Source organism: Gymnoscopelus microlampas (assembly GCF_963454915.1).
Source record: "Gymnoscopelus microlampas genome assembly, chromosome: 21".
Lineage (NCBI taxonomy): Eukaryota > Metazoa > Chordata > Actinopteri > Myctophiformes > Myctophidae > Gymnoscopelus > Gymnoscopelus microlampas.
Window position 1 is genome coordinate 18,145,293 of NC_139958.1, and position 15,244 is coordinate 18,160,536.

At 40.1% G+C, this 15,244-nt stretch overlaps 1 protein-coding gene across 1 annotated transcript in view; it reads left to right on the forward strand.

Moving 5' to 3' along the window:
• The window catches only part of gpsm1b (G protein signaling modulator 1b), a 37,405-nt gene extending 22,965 nt beyond the window's left edge, over positions 1-14,440 (forward strand). Inside the window, exons 12-14 of the mRNA XM_084046874.1 lie at positions 7,345-7,498; positions 8,873-9,078; positions 11,625-14,440. Of these exons, the coding sequence (XP_083903000.1) occupies positions 7,345-7,498; positions 8,873-9,078; positions 11,625-11,816 (552 nt within the window). The 3' untranslated portion in view covers positions 11,817-14,440. The remainder of the gene's footprint in view (positions 1-7,344; positions 7,499-8,872; positions 9,079-11,624) is intronic.
• The last annotated feature ends 804 nt before the right edge of the window (positions 14,441-15,244 follow it).

The window sequence follows — 15,244 nt, forward strand, 5'->3', positions numbered from 1 at the left end:
TGACAAATCCGAGATGTTTAATGGATTTTAGTGAGCTGGTGCAGTAGGTGGCCAGGAGACAAGATCTCATTATACAGCATCTGCTGAGGAGTCTGATTTATACCTGAAGAGCCAGGGGAAGAAATATGGACAGCTGATGCGATCAGTGATTACTAAGTATTTAAAATCCCCAGGTTATTTCCTTTTAATATGAATATGATAAAGCATAATGTTTGTAAAAGCCACCTTGTTCTTTTTTTTTTACAGCCTGGTTCCTCAGAGCCGAGCGGTCTAGAAAAGGGTCTCTGTGTGTATCTGTCTCTGGACCTAATCAAACCACTGATCAATGGCATACTTCTTTTGCACACTACTGCCAGTAGGCCACATTATTACCTTTTTTTTTTAAAACACACATTTTATACCTTTTGAAATATTTTAACTTAATTTTAGAATGGAAGTCAAAGGGTGCTGTGATTGGGCTCGGAACCGTGCACAAATTTGGAGTGATACATCATAGATATGCCATAGACGATGATGATGTCATCATAGGCTGGACACATGAAGTCCAAGATCCACTTCCACAATTTTCGTTCGTTTTTCTTTTCCAATCTTCATTAGGAATATACTGTATTACTGCACCTGTTGTGTTACAATTGATCCTGGACATGCAAGGTTTATGAAAATGAATATTATTTAAAGCCTGAGAGTGCTTTGGAGATTCATATATTGATTTGAACAGGAAGGCATGTCGAGGCTTTGCACCTCTCTTGATCTTTGTATGAAGTAATCAGCATAATCTGACATTAAATGCGCTGTCAGCGTATATTTATTGTTTTCATCTTATTATGTCAGAGTTGATAGAGAATGTGTCTGTAGAACAGTGGTTCTCAAAGTGGGTTCTAGTGACTCTCTGGGTTCCATTTAGGGGTTCTAAATTGACCCTTACAAGTCTGTAACGGGTCCATTTGGTTCCATTTGTACACTGTCAGAGTTAAGGGGAGACCCTCAAATGAAAAGGTTTGAGAACCACTGCTGTAGAAGAGAGGGTCCATAATAAGGGTCGAGGGTGCGAACCGGAATGCCGGTTCCTATAGCAACGGTGATGTAATTTAGGAAGAACCTTTTGCCCCTCCCACATTCACTGTCTTTCCTTCTCTTTCTTTCACAGAACCCCCCCCCCCCCCTCTCTCTCTCTCTCTCTCTCTCTCCCCCCCTCTCTCTCACACACAATATCTCACTCTTCATCTCTTCTCCTCTCTGAGGTGCTCTGTCCCAGTGCCCTAATTGAGTATCTGGACAGGAAGCATCGCTGCGGTCGGGCAGAAACCTCGTATCTCCACATTTCAACTTTTTATGTTTTCTTCCCCAGTACGTTAATGCCCTGCTTTGTCATACAAGAGTGTCGCACGAGAGTAATGACAATAGCCGATCTACAAGCTCATCGATCATAGAGCTTGTAGATCGTCTATTTTCACTATTTTACTTGAATTTTTTTTTATAATGAAAAAGGAAGGGATTTGGACGTACTGTACAAGGTTTTCCTCTTTTCAGTCACGACACGGGAAGCAGAGATTCAATCAGAGACAAAGGGTGGTAGAGGACACAGGCATAGAAGTCACAGCACAGTGGTAATCAAGAGGGCAAGCTAATGATAATCGTTATCGATTGGGGGATTTGCTGGTGAGATACTGATTTTTTTTTGTGGGCTTGCAGTAATAATGCGGGTGATATGCAACATCGTAAAGAAGTAAGTGTAATCAAACTAATCAATTTAATTGATTATAAGAAAATAAGCCAATGTAATAAAATAATCTATTCACAATTGTCCCGTGTTTGGGGCATGTAATTGTAAGAAACAAGTTTAAAAAAACCAAATCTGATACAGTGGCTCACAAAGCGTGAGCTTGTAGATTTGCTATTTTCAGTATTATTATAGGAACAGTTTTGTTTTCCCTCAACGGTCCATACATTTAAAGCGTGCTGCCTGGTTGTCGGGCGTCTGTGCCAGATAGATACTGATGATGATGGCATGCTAATGAATGAATGTAGCTGTGGCTGCAATGCCTCTCAGCCCAGTACACTGTCACCCCTCGTTTGTCCCCTCGGCCTTCGCTCCGCCGACAGTGTGACCTTGATCGGAGGGACCCCCTCCCATACCCCCACCCCTCGCGCCCCTGTTCCCCATAATGAGTTGTTTTCCCACACTGCGGAGAGCAGGGCTACAGCTGGGGCACAATGATGGCCTGCAAGGAGTGACACACAGAACGAGGGAGAGAGAGAAAGATAAAGAGAGAGGGAGGGTGTGAGAGAGAGAGAGAGAGAGGGGGAAGGAGGGGGGAGGGAGAGAGAGTGAGAGACAGAGGGGGAGGGAGGGAGGGAGAGTGAGAGAGAGGGGAGGGATAGATTGTGGGATGTTGAAGGGAGGGGGCACTAGAGAGACGGACTGAGAGAGCAGTGGGAAATGGTGATTGAGGAGGGGGATCGAGGGTTTGTGTGAAGCAGCCGTGCAGACGGATGAGAAGGGAGAGCGAACGGAACGGAGAGCAGCAGGATAGAGTAGAAGAACCGGGGTGGTAAGATGCTTCATGCTTTAATAAGAACGTGACTGACTGGAGTGATGCTTAAATAATGACTTTGCGACTCGTGTGTGGGTTTGTGACCCTGCATGTCAGCCGCCTAACTTTTGTCTCTGCTTGCTGTTTTAGTAGTCTATCAGCTTGTCACAGTTTGTTTGCGTTTCTTTTTGTCTGATAAGGAGGAAAACTGCTAATTAGTTTAAGCACTTGAACCCCAGCATCCGTGTTCTGGGGGGAACATTAGCCAAAGAAATTGCACATTGCGACGCATTGTGAGCTTGTAGATTGGCTATTTTTGGCGCGAGATTTGGTGTAGACCGAAAAGACTGCTCTCTCAGTACAGAGCCAACTCAGGTCCAGTTTAGCAAGTTAGGCTAGAGAGTTTAAGTGTATAAAAAGCTATAGCGGAGCTATACTTGGCCCCATCCTTTTTGCCCTCTAGACCAAATCTCTTCACTGAAAATATCGTGATCTACAAGATCTACAACGCACTGTGACACGTCAGGAGCTTGTAGATCTTTTCGCCAAATGTTTGACAATTTTCGCCGAATGCCGAATAGGGATCACTAGGGTGGTTAAAAGTTCTTCCCAATAATGTGACTGAACGAGTACATTGTTTTTTGCTGACCTACTTCATAATTATGCTGCTCCATACTGTATAGAAGCATAAACTTGAAGGTTGGAATTTTGCTTGGATCTAGTAAGTGTTGGTAGTGCATCAAAGCGTGAGCAATGTTAAGCCTGATTTACATATTGGTGTTTTCACACGCAACTATTTCGCATTAAAACTATACACGCTGACGCCTTTATTTGCGGTGAAAAAATATATTTTTATTTTGCTGTGTTCTGTGTGAATGTACTCATGACACAAACAACAGTTTAAAAAGAAAAAATTGTGCAAATGAATCACATGAAGAAAAAAAAACGCTGGTGTTGCGTGCTGAAAATAGCTGATCTTCAAGCTCAATCTACAATCTTTGAGTTTGTCTTTCGGCTATTTTCGGCCGAATGTTCACCCCAGGAGAGGGACACTCGGATGAATGTGCTTAATTATTCTTATTCTTGCTATGATGGCACATACTACAGTAGACGTATTGTTGACTATACAGTACTGTAAGCTGCTAGTGTTGCACTTTAGGGAGCTGAGCAGCATTATTGTTTCAGGGGCCGTAATCAAAGAGCTTCTATAATGGAGGATGGCATCAGACTCTATTGATCTGTGAGGCTCTCTTCTGTTCTGTTTTCCATTAACCTTGATTGTATTTTCTTTGTCCGTGATGATGTGAGATCATCACATGATGCTTTTACAACACAGGGGGGCATTGTTTATTTCACCTGTGGTTGCTGGTGTTGTTGTGGTTGGAGAGACATTGTGCAGGATGTGAAAAATGACTACTGCACTGGTTGTGCTAAGACAGGGATTCTCAAAAGAAATGTATGTCAAGGACCCACAGTTTTTATATACATTGGGTCAGTGGTTCTTTTTCAGGCCTTGACCCCCGAAATAATCATATGTGGGGACCCCACCCCCACCCTGACAAACACTTGAAATTGTAGGATTTGAGGTATTACATTTAGTTTGAGTCGGCGCCACAGATAAATATTGTGTTTTTTTTTCCTAGTTATTAAAAAGGTCTTAAAAGTCCTTACTTCAATTGTCTCTTCACTGTCATCTGGGGACCCCCCCACCCCAAAATAATGTGTCAATCACAGGTTGAGAACCACTGCATTAAGGCCACGGGCTCCCATTTTATTTTCATCTCTGGGGCCCCAATTTACACTGTAAAATCCTGTAAAAAGTGTTAATTTATCTCAGAGAGTGTCCTAGTGGGACAGGACCCCATGTTGAGAACCAGCATGCTTTTTAAGAGAATTAGCTAAGCGAAGGAAGTCATTCATTTAACAGAATCACAAGTTCTTGGACTGCTGTGGTTCTGTGCTGATTTTACTGAAACCTTTGTTCCAAGGAGCGTGATTGTTTTTTTAATGTCATCTTTAGACATTTGATCATTATTATTCACAAGCAGAAACACATCGCTTAACTCTGTGTTATCAATAGCTTGCCCAGCGTTGCCAAAGTTACAGATAGATAAACAGATGGATAGAGAGATTGATTGATTGATTTTGTGTGACACTGTAGTGAGGAAGTAGGTCGGAGAGGCTTATTGTCTGTATCGGCCTAGCCTCGGAAACCCATGCCTTTTTTTTTGTTTCAAAAGAAAAAAAGCCTGGGAGAACCTTGCAGGAACGCTGGTCTTAGGACCTTGTTATCTCCTAACCGATCAGAGTGCTCCAAACCCAGGCGCTGGAATCCAGCGCCTGGGTTTGGCTCCGCCCTTCAAGACCATTGATTGGGCTCGTTCTTTCAGTCTAGTATCGGCCAGAGTGCAGGAGTCTATCCCCGTTTCGCAAGTAGTAGGGCATTAGTTTATGAAAAAAAACATAAAAAGTTGAAAAAATTGAGATATGAGGTTTCTGTTCGACAGTAATGATATCCATCTGGGTCTCCTCAAAATGAAAAAGAACTGGTGAGAATCACCTCTTTAATGTATCACGCAAATAAGTTCAACATCCTTAGTTTGATTCCTGGCCTGCTGCATGTCAGTCATCCACCCCCGCAGTGTTGGCAGATTTTGCGAGAGAAATAAGCAACCAGGTCTACAAAAACAAGCCCAAAAGAATGGAGGTCCCCACTCCCCAGAAAAATGACTGAATATAGCATAAAAATCAGTTGAACCACTAGCCCTATTGAAAAAAAATAAAAATAATAGCAGATCTACAAGCTCACTATGTTGTGAGTGTGTAGATCTGCTATCCTTGACATGAACATGTTTGATAACCGATAACATTAGGCGCAAGCCCAAATAAGCAACTACACTTTAGAAACAAAAAAATGCCAGGGACCCCCATAAGAGAAGATTTTTACGGCAGTGATTCTCAACCAGTTTAATTTCAATTTTGCATTAGTCTACACGGACCCCCATTTAATGTTATTTCTATCTCTGGGACCCCAATTCATATTGTAAAATCAATGTTAATTTAACTCTGAGGGTGTACAAATGTCGGGTCCATTTGGTTCCATTTGTACACTCTCAGAGTTACAGACCCATAAGGGTGCATTTGGTTCCTAACAATCCATCATTTAGCTGGGGACCCCCTGGAACTCCCTCAAGGACCCCTGGGGGTCCCCGGACCCTACTTTGAGAACCAATGCTCTACAGTAGGTGTAAGTGTGAAGCTGACAAAAGGCAATTTCCTATTATATTCCCAAGACGTCTTTGGAGGTCATCACTGCTGGGGCCTTTGTACTGGACTGGAAATGGGTAGTTTATTTTTATAATGGATTATATTAATCATGGGAGATGGTCTGCATTACCACCTTGAACATCTAGGTCACGGCGCTCCTTCTAAGAAAGCCATCCCATGTGAGCTGGCCATGTATGTATTACCTCTAAAAAAGAGGTAAAAAAAAACATAATTTGGGCACGGATGACGTCATTGGCTAGACTCTTTTAAGAGCCAGTCCGTCCATAAGGAAGTGAATGGTGGTTGAATCGGGCTGAAACCAGGCCCAAATATGGAGTCATACAAGAGATACTGTATGCCATAGATCCAAGCCCCCAGAACCCAGTGGTTGCATTGAAGCGAAATGGACATGCTGGCCATTCGTAGGTACTGCAGCTTAAACGGACGGGGCCACTGCACAATGTACGAGCGAAAATGGTTTCGACCAATGGGCTCGACTCACGAGCTTGCGCACAAGCTTGCGCACGGGGCCGCGCACCTCTGTGACGTAAAACGCGTCACTTCTGTGACGCAGAACGTGTCACAGTGGCCCCAAATAGGCTACGCCCATCACATTTCACAACCCGGAAGAAGGGGTGAATTCGCTTCATGCGCTGGGTGAGCAACTCCATGCAAGTGGATGGGAGGGGATTTCGGGTGCCCTCTCTATTATTTTTTAACTCTATGCATAGATCACTGTTTCCCAAACACTGTTTCACTGGCCCATTTGGGTTTTCATGGGTTGCGAGTAAATATCCCTTTATTTTTTGTTTCCTAAATTTTGTCAACATTTTTCATGAATTAAAAACAAACTCAAACATTTTTCAAAATAATTTCATAAAAAATAAATACAAAATAAAATCCATAAATACCCTATAGTATAATAATAGTGTTATCCTTTAAGCATAGCTTTTGTAACTGTACTGCCCTACTGTTTCCCAAACCTGCTAATAAAGTATTCAATCAATCAATCAATCGATCAATCAACCAATCTATCAATCAATCAAAGTGTCATAGACTGGCCACATGAAGTCTGAGATCCATGTGAAGTTATGCTGCTATGAGACCCAGCCTAGTTTCTATTCTGCCAACAACTCATTTTGATCCATTCTTGTGAATACTCTTAAAAATGCTTTTAGCAATGTATTTGTTTGGCATGGATATAAAAACAGCCTGTATTCATTTTTTTCTCCAGTCAAATGCATTTTGTCTCTGTCACACAAAAGTAGTGAAAATAGAAGAAGCTCACAAAGCGTTGCGATGCCGTTTTCACTACTCTTGAAGATTAACGAGAGCTTGTGACTAAATAATAACTACATTGGATCCATTCGAACACAGGTCCTTTTTTCCCATTCCCTGATAAGCCCATTCCTTGAAAAGCCCATTCACTGAAAAGTAACTATAATACGCAAGGCTTCTTGCCCGACAGCAACAATGTTTATCACTTGGGTGGATTGTGATCTTTGATTTGACCTTCTTTTTCTCTTTTTCTTTTGTTTTTCAGAAACTGGGTCGTGACCCCTCAGATGAAGACTGCTTCTTTGACCTCCTCAGCAAGTTCCAGAGCAGCCGCATGGATGACCAGCGCTGCAATCTTGATGAGACACAAAACGGAGAGGGTGCTGCTGACTCCATCCCGTCACTAAATGACATGATAGGTAAGTTGGAAATACAGGTGCAACAGTTAATCAAACTAATCGATTTAATTGATTTACAAAAAAAATCTATTTAATCTATTTAGAAAATGAATAAATATGGATTTTGGGGAAAATATTGACATTTAGCTTTTTTTTCTTCCTTTAATCGAACTAATCGATTTTATTGATTTGCCAAAAATATCAATCTATTTAGATTTTTTTTTAAATATCGATTTGGGGTAAAATATTACATTTAGCTTTTTTTCCCTTTAATATATATACCGGTGTATATATATATTTTTTTAATAGCAAAAATAGCAGATCTGCAAGCTCACAACTGAGCTTGTAGTGTTTGTGAAACACTGTTGTTCAACAAAGTATAAAATAGGGCTTAAATGGTTAATCAGACTCATCGATTTTGTCAATTATAAAAAAAAACTATTGGAATTTTTCAATGTCGTGTCAAGAAGTAAAACAAATTATCAAAGAAAATTGCTTCTAGATTATGCGATTAATCGAAAAAGTGAATCAATAGATTAATCACTAAGGAAATAGTCAATAGTTGTAGCCATAGTTGTAATTCACTGCCTTGAAGCAGAATGATAAGAAACAGTGTTCTCTTTGTTTCTGACATTTAGTAGACAATTATTTAGAACAGCTGAGCCTCAAGACAATTCCTTCCGCTTCTGTGGAGTGTTCTTTGACTCGACACTGTGATCAAATTGTAATTACTCTGTACTTAATCTGTCATGAGACTTATAATTGCATCGTATGCAGCGGTGGAAGATTTTGGATTTAACAAAACGTGGCAATACCACAGTTTGAACATATTCTGTTACAAGCTAAAGTCCTGCATTCAAAATAATGCTAATGCAAAAGTATTAGTATCAAAATACTTCAAATAGCCAAAGTAAAAAAGTATTCATTATGCAGAATGTCCATTTCAGAGTCATATATCGCTATTGGATTAGAATTATTGATCATGAACCACTTAATCTCTATTTTATACTTTAGCCATTCAAAAATAGATTTTATTTTAGAAAAAGGTTTTGATTTAATGAATGCTTTGATTTAAGTATTAGTCATCTAAATTTGTAAAGTAACTAGTAACTAAAGCTGTCAAATAAATGCAGTGGAGTAAAAAGTACATTTGCATCTGACGTGTAGTGAAGTATAAAGCATCAAGACATGGAAATCAACTAAAGTAAAAGTACCTTGACATTGTACTTAAAGTAAATGTACACAGTTACTTTCCACCACGGATAAGGTGCACGGTTAATATTCTTTTAACAAAGGATAAGTGGGAGTGGGACTAGGGAGGGAAGAAATGCTTCCCAGTCTTTAAGTCTGTCTGTGCAAAGATTGACTCAAATGGACTCCCCATGTGTCCCTCAGATCCCGCGCTCACCACGTCGCCCCAGACAGAGGAGCTGTTTGATTTGATCGCCAGCTCTCAGAGTCGCCGCCTTGATGACCAGCGGGTTAACGTGGGCAACCTGCCGGGCCTGCGGATCACCCACAACAACCTAGGGAGCCTGGTGGGCGAAGGTGACCCCCAGGAGCCCAGCGACGATTTCTTCAACATGCTCATTAAGTGCCAGGTGGGAACACACTTCATAAATAACAGGCACTCAAAGTTAATCCATTAAGACCGGGAACGCATATGTGTCATTTTAAGATTTCTTTGGCTATTCAAAAATAGCAGATATACAAGCTGTGCTGCGCTATGAGCTTGTAGATCTGCTATTTCTTTTTTAAATCATGGGAAATTTGTGCAAATCTTCCCTGGAACAACATATTTTGAGATGGGGGTCCGTGGCTAAATACATATCATTTTGTGGTCTTTGACATGGAAAAGTATGTATTCGGCCGTGGACCCCCATCTCAAAACATTTTGTTCCAGGGACCCCCCAGAAACAAAGATTTGAGTTACAAATGTTCGCTTAAAAAAAATTATATATTCAAAGAGTTGCACACATTTTCACGATTTTTCAAAAATCCAAAGCCAAAGAGATCTAAAATTACACAGATGCGCTCCCGGATTGAATGGGTTAAAGGGTTGTATCTTCAAGGAATCAATTGGCATAACGACTAAATTGGGGTGAAAAGAGGGTTGAAAGAAAAAATAAATCCTGCACACTGTCTTCAAAAGCAATTAAAAAGTTTGAATGGGAATAGCAAAGTTTCGGTCTGTTATTCTCATTAAAACTTTTTAATTGCATTTGAAGATCGTGTGCGGGAGTTATTTCTTTCTGTGCGTTGAGGTCCTCGTTTGGTCTTCTCCTACACACCTGTCGCCTTTGTAGGTGTGCAAGAGACTCGCTTTTTAGAGAAAAGGGGGCTGAAAGGTAAAAAGAAAAAGGTTGTATCTTCTCATTAGAGCAGTGATTCCCAACCTTTTCTGGATCACGGCCCACTTGAAAATCTCGAAAGTGGTTTGTGGTCCGATGGGTGTGCTGTGTACATTTTCAGAACATGTGTATTTATCAATAGAATGAACGTAATATACTTTAAAGCAGCACTATGTAACTTTTTTTTATTAATAAAATGTCATTTTGTCCAATCCGTTTGGGAGAGTATATTAATACAATACGCATATAATATATATATATATTGGGGTGGTTGTATTTTGTATCCCTGCTCTTCTATTGAGACATTTAGATTGTGTCTCACCTAGACACAGGATCTGATATGATTTTTTTTTACCAATATTAAATGTGTCCTCTGAGCAAGCAGGTAGGCACTATTAGGCCTATGGTTAACATTTCAGCACTTGCCTAGGAAACCGGGTTCACATCCGGGGTGGAAGAGGAAAGTTACATAGTGCAGCTTTAAGTTTTCGCTATCTCAAGAATTCGGTATCACATTTAAAAAGATAAAAAGGTTATATTAATGTTATTTTATATCATTCAAATCTCAGTGTTTTGCCAATTATTTGGGGGCCCTCTTCACATCCCACCAGTGGTCCCTCTACCTCTCGGATGAGATCCCACTGCGTTACGTTCCGGCTGAGGAAAATGTCCGATCCGATGTTTGTGAACATCCATTATGTAAAGGTAGTCCTGGTATCCAACAGATGTCTGTAGTTCAGACGGAATGGACGGAAAGCCAGGACTTTTACATGTTGCATACAATGTTCAGAAAAAGGTAATTTTCGCTGTTCCTGCCCTTAGAGCGGCGGAATGTTACGCAACAGGACCTCATCCCGCTACAGCAAAGTGTGAGGTCACGGACAGGGCTGCATTCTCATCCAGCCATTAGCATCTGAAAGGAAAACTGATGGTAGATCAGCAATGTCCTCTGAAAAGCTTGCTTAACCACTTTCAACCTTTTTTCAGGTTTTCACAGATTTTCCAAATGTTCCTTTTTTAAATATTTTCTATAAATAAATACGTACACATATAGCAGACCTGCAGCACATCGCAATGAGCTGTGAGCTTGTAGATTGTAATTTTCCCTATTTGTCGTATGTCGTATACAGGGCTTACGTTGTTAACGCTAGGCTACACTTGAATGCCTAAAATGAATAATTCATTTCATAGATCTTTTCTAGAACTGGGGCCCTTTGAACTACTTTTAACCCATTCAATCCGGGAACGCATCTGTGTCACTTTAGATTTATACATATATATATATATATATATATATATATATATATATATATATATATATATATATATATATATATATATATATATACATATATACATACATACATACATACATACATACATACATACATACATACATACATACATACATACATACATACATACATATATATATATATATATACAAGCTCATAGTGCGGCACACTATGAGCTATGCCGCGCTATGAGCTTGTAGATCTGCTATTTTTGAAAAGAAAATCGTAAAAATGTGTGCAAATCTTTGAATATATATATATTTCTAAAGCGAACATTTCTAACTCAAATCTTTGCTTCTGGCGGGTTTCTGGCCTGGAACAAAATATTTTACAAATGTTCGATTAAAACTTGTAGATCTACTATTTTTGAAAGCCAAAGAAATCTAAAATGACAGAGATGCGTTCCCGGATCGAATGGGTTAAAATGTCTGATTGCACGTTCATGTCTTTGTCGTTTTAACCCTCTCTCACTCGGTCACTCTCTCCTCATCTGTCTGGCAGTCCTCACGGATCGACGACCAGCGCTGCTCCCCGCCGGAAGCCGGTCCTCATGCGCCCACAGTGCCTGACGAGGACTTCTTCAGCCTCATCCAGAGGGTGCAGGCCAAACGCATGGACGAGCAGCGCGTCCAGCTGCCCTCCGACGATCCGGACAGCCCCGATCCCGAGGCCCCCGGCGGAGATTCCAGCTAGGACTTGAAGCTCTGAAGAAATAGGAATACAGTGGAAAATAAAGTACCCTATAGGTGAAGGGTTTGAAATTAACTATGTTTTTGCAACACGTTTCTCACTCCTAAGTCGTCATATATATATATATATAGACGCTTGGTCAAGACTTCTTTCACGTCCGGTACGTCCGTACGCGAGCGGTGCCCTGTTCGTGTCCCATATTGACGCGGACGGATCATTATTTACTATTTTTGTAAACGCAGACCATCCCGAATGTTGAAAGGTGACGTTAAAGCAGTACCCAGTGGGTTCACTGGTGATGCAACGGGGTCCTGACCGAAGCGTCAGTGTGTGTGACGAGTTGGGAGTGAGAATGCGTCGGTCCTTCTCGATGAAGAGGTAAATCCCATGTGCAATAGGTGGTGCCCTGCCAGCTGTCACTCGTTGTATTACGTTTTAAATGTCTGTACATAAAATGAGAAATCAAGGAGAATTTGAGCCAGAACATGTGGGACAGAAGAGCTATACGGTTTGACTTTGTAATTTTGGGACGTTAACATAAAAAGACAAGACGTTTACCCCGTCGAATGCCTTAATCAACATTTTTCTCAGACTCTCAGATTGTATTCCCCAAGTGTCACACGTCTTGTGGTTGATAAGTGCATGATGAGTATTTACCACGATGGATTGATGTGGAACACTGGTGTTAGTTGTATAAACAGTATTAAGGATGGCCAACAGTAGACAAGTGGAGTCCAGTGTTAAATAAATTGCTAGGTATTTTCATCAATCTGATGACCAGAATCAGGGTTCGATTTGCTAGGGTTATCGGGGGAATCTATGCCTCTGCTTTTGATATCCCCATCTCTAGTCATTCATTTTTTATCGCCGGTGGGGATATGTTTTATGCCTGTGTCTGGTCCGACTGAGTTAAATACATGCATTTTCTTTTGGGAAAATGCAGATTGTATGATATGTTTATGTTTCATAATATCACAATTTTAACAAATGTATTTAAAAAAATGTATGTTAACCACATTAACCCTGGCAACCCTGTTCGGGGCAATTTTGTCAAAATGAAGACACTTAAGATGGTGTATGACTTACTTCTGGAAGAGTGCTGCCAGCAACAATGCTATGCTGACACACTGCCCCCCTGTGGTAAAAAAAAATCAAACAAACAAACATTACCACTGATTAATAAATTACAGTTAATTTAGCCCTTGGGGATATAAGTCAGCCTTTGATCTTGAATATTTTGAAGGAGAAAGTTGTAATAATGATATCGCGCTCAAAGTATAATGATTTTAAGCACTTTTATCATATTTCATTGACAAGCTTTTCTTAACTGTACCATATCCTTTGCATATTTTTGCGAATATTTTTTGTAAAGATTAGAGTGTTATCATAAATGCAATTAGTGCCTAATAGTGTACATTTCTATTCATTTCCGAGTCCCTTACAGCACAGCCAAGTTCACCAAAGAGAGGTGCAGACTAAAACTTTCAATTAAATGCCGTTTTTGGCGCCAAGTGAGTTTGAAACATAAGTATGATCATTTCACTGTACATATCTTTAAAATGTACTGTCCTCTCTTTGGGGCTCACTGTTAATTAAATATTATAGTGTACACCTCCTTTTTGTACCTCAAAGGTCAGCCTAAGAAATATTCCGTGAACAAGTACATGGTGGTGATCATATACTGTATTTCTCTTACGGCTGTTTTCGACTACACAAACTAAGTGAACCGTGCGGCGTGCCGTGAAACCTATTTCACGGGTTGTAGATGTGTTTTTCCACACACTACGCCTGGAGCTGAAGATACATACTGTACTAACCTTGAGTTCTGGGAACCCAGAAGTCAGAACTTATATACTGTACTTTCAGAATGTTTTTTCCTAAAATCGCTAAAAATAGCAGAATTACAAGAGTTGATACCTCCCCCTTCAGGGCTGGTTGTGGTTATAATGTAAACGTCAACAAAGAAACAAAAAAACATCACAGAACTTCACAGGTTCTGGAAGGTTTCAGGTTATGGAAGGTTCTTCTAGGTCAGTGGTTCCCAAACTGGGGGTCGGGATTTTTTGGGGGTCCCCGGATGATTAGCTTAATGTGCAACATTGTTTTGTCACTCAACAGCAAACAGTAACTTTACTGTTTACAGTAAACAGTGAAGTATCTGCGCATTTCTAAAGTTACAATTTAACGACTGTTAAGACCTTTGTAATACCAAATTGGCCAATTTGTCAAATATTACTTAAGAAAAAGGCCAACATTGTGATAGCCGATCTATTTTGACATTTATCTGTGGAACCGAGTCAAACTAAATATAATGCCTACAATCCCAAGTGCTTGTCAGGGTGGGGGGTCTCCAGTTCAAATATGATTATTTTGGGGGGGACGCGGCCTGAAAGGTTTGGGAACCCTTGTTCTAGGTTAACCCTTCATAGTCGAAAAGAGACATGATAAAGAACAGGTCCCTGCTATGAAAACACCTGTTACACCTCACAGAAGAACATGCTTCAGAACTAGCCGGTACGACCCTCTTTGTCACTGCCATGATATGTACATATATATTTTTTTGTATTTATGTTCCTTTTGAGGATGTGACAATGTTACCCGTGCTTTTAATAAAAATGTCTCATTTGGCTATGTTGTCATTTTGTTTTCCACGGGAACCTGCTATAGGTAAGTGCATGGGAAAAGTACAGATGTTAGGGAAATGAAATCCATAGGAAGCACTAAGTTTGTTGTTATTTACAGTAAGTACAAGGGAGCCTATTAGTAACTAGAATTAGTAACTAGAATTATTGATTGATTGAATGAATACTTTATTCATCAGTTTGCTAACAGTATAGGTAGTACAGTCAAAGGTTATGTTAAAATTATTGTTATTATTATTATTATTATTATTAGGAAAGTATCCAAATAAATAGATAGTTTGAGTACTTAAGTTATTGCCCAGGCATTTTCCTGGTGGGATATGACACTAGCCTGGCATGGCCAGACTAATATCACTGTGTAGATATCAAGGTCTTTTGGAGGAAACAACAGGAAAGATATAATGTCACATTATTAAAAAAGAATATAAAATGATTTAGTTAAATTAATCTAAATGGTTTATTTCCCCCTTCTTTTTAATAGTAGGCTACATATGAGTGGTTCTCAAACATTTTCATGCCAAGAAGCCCAGCATTTGGCCATGGACCTCATCTGAAAAGATTTTGTGCCAGGGACCCCTGTGAGAGAAGATTGTTAATTATTGAACATTGGGACGCGTTGTGAGCTTGTAGATTTATTTTTGAAAAATAAATGAATATATATTTACATCTATATAGCAATAGGTAGCAATACCACCAGACTCTTGAACAATTACCTAGCAGCAATTACACTGCTGAACAAGAGCTAAGTCTGGTGACACTGCACAGACTGAAATGAAATGTGTTTGAAAG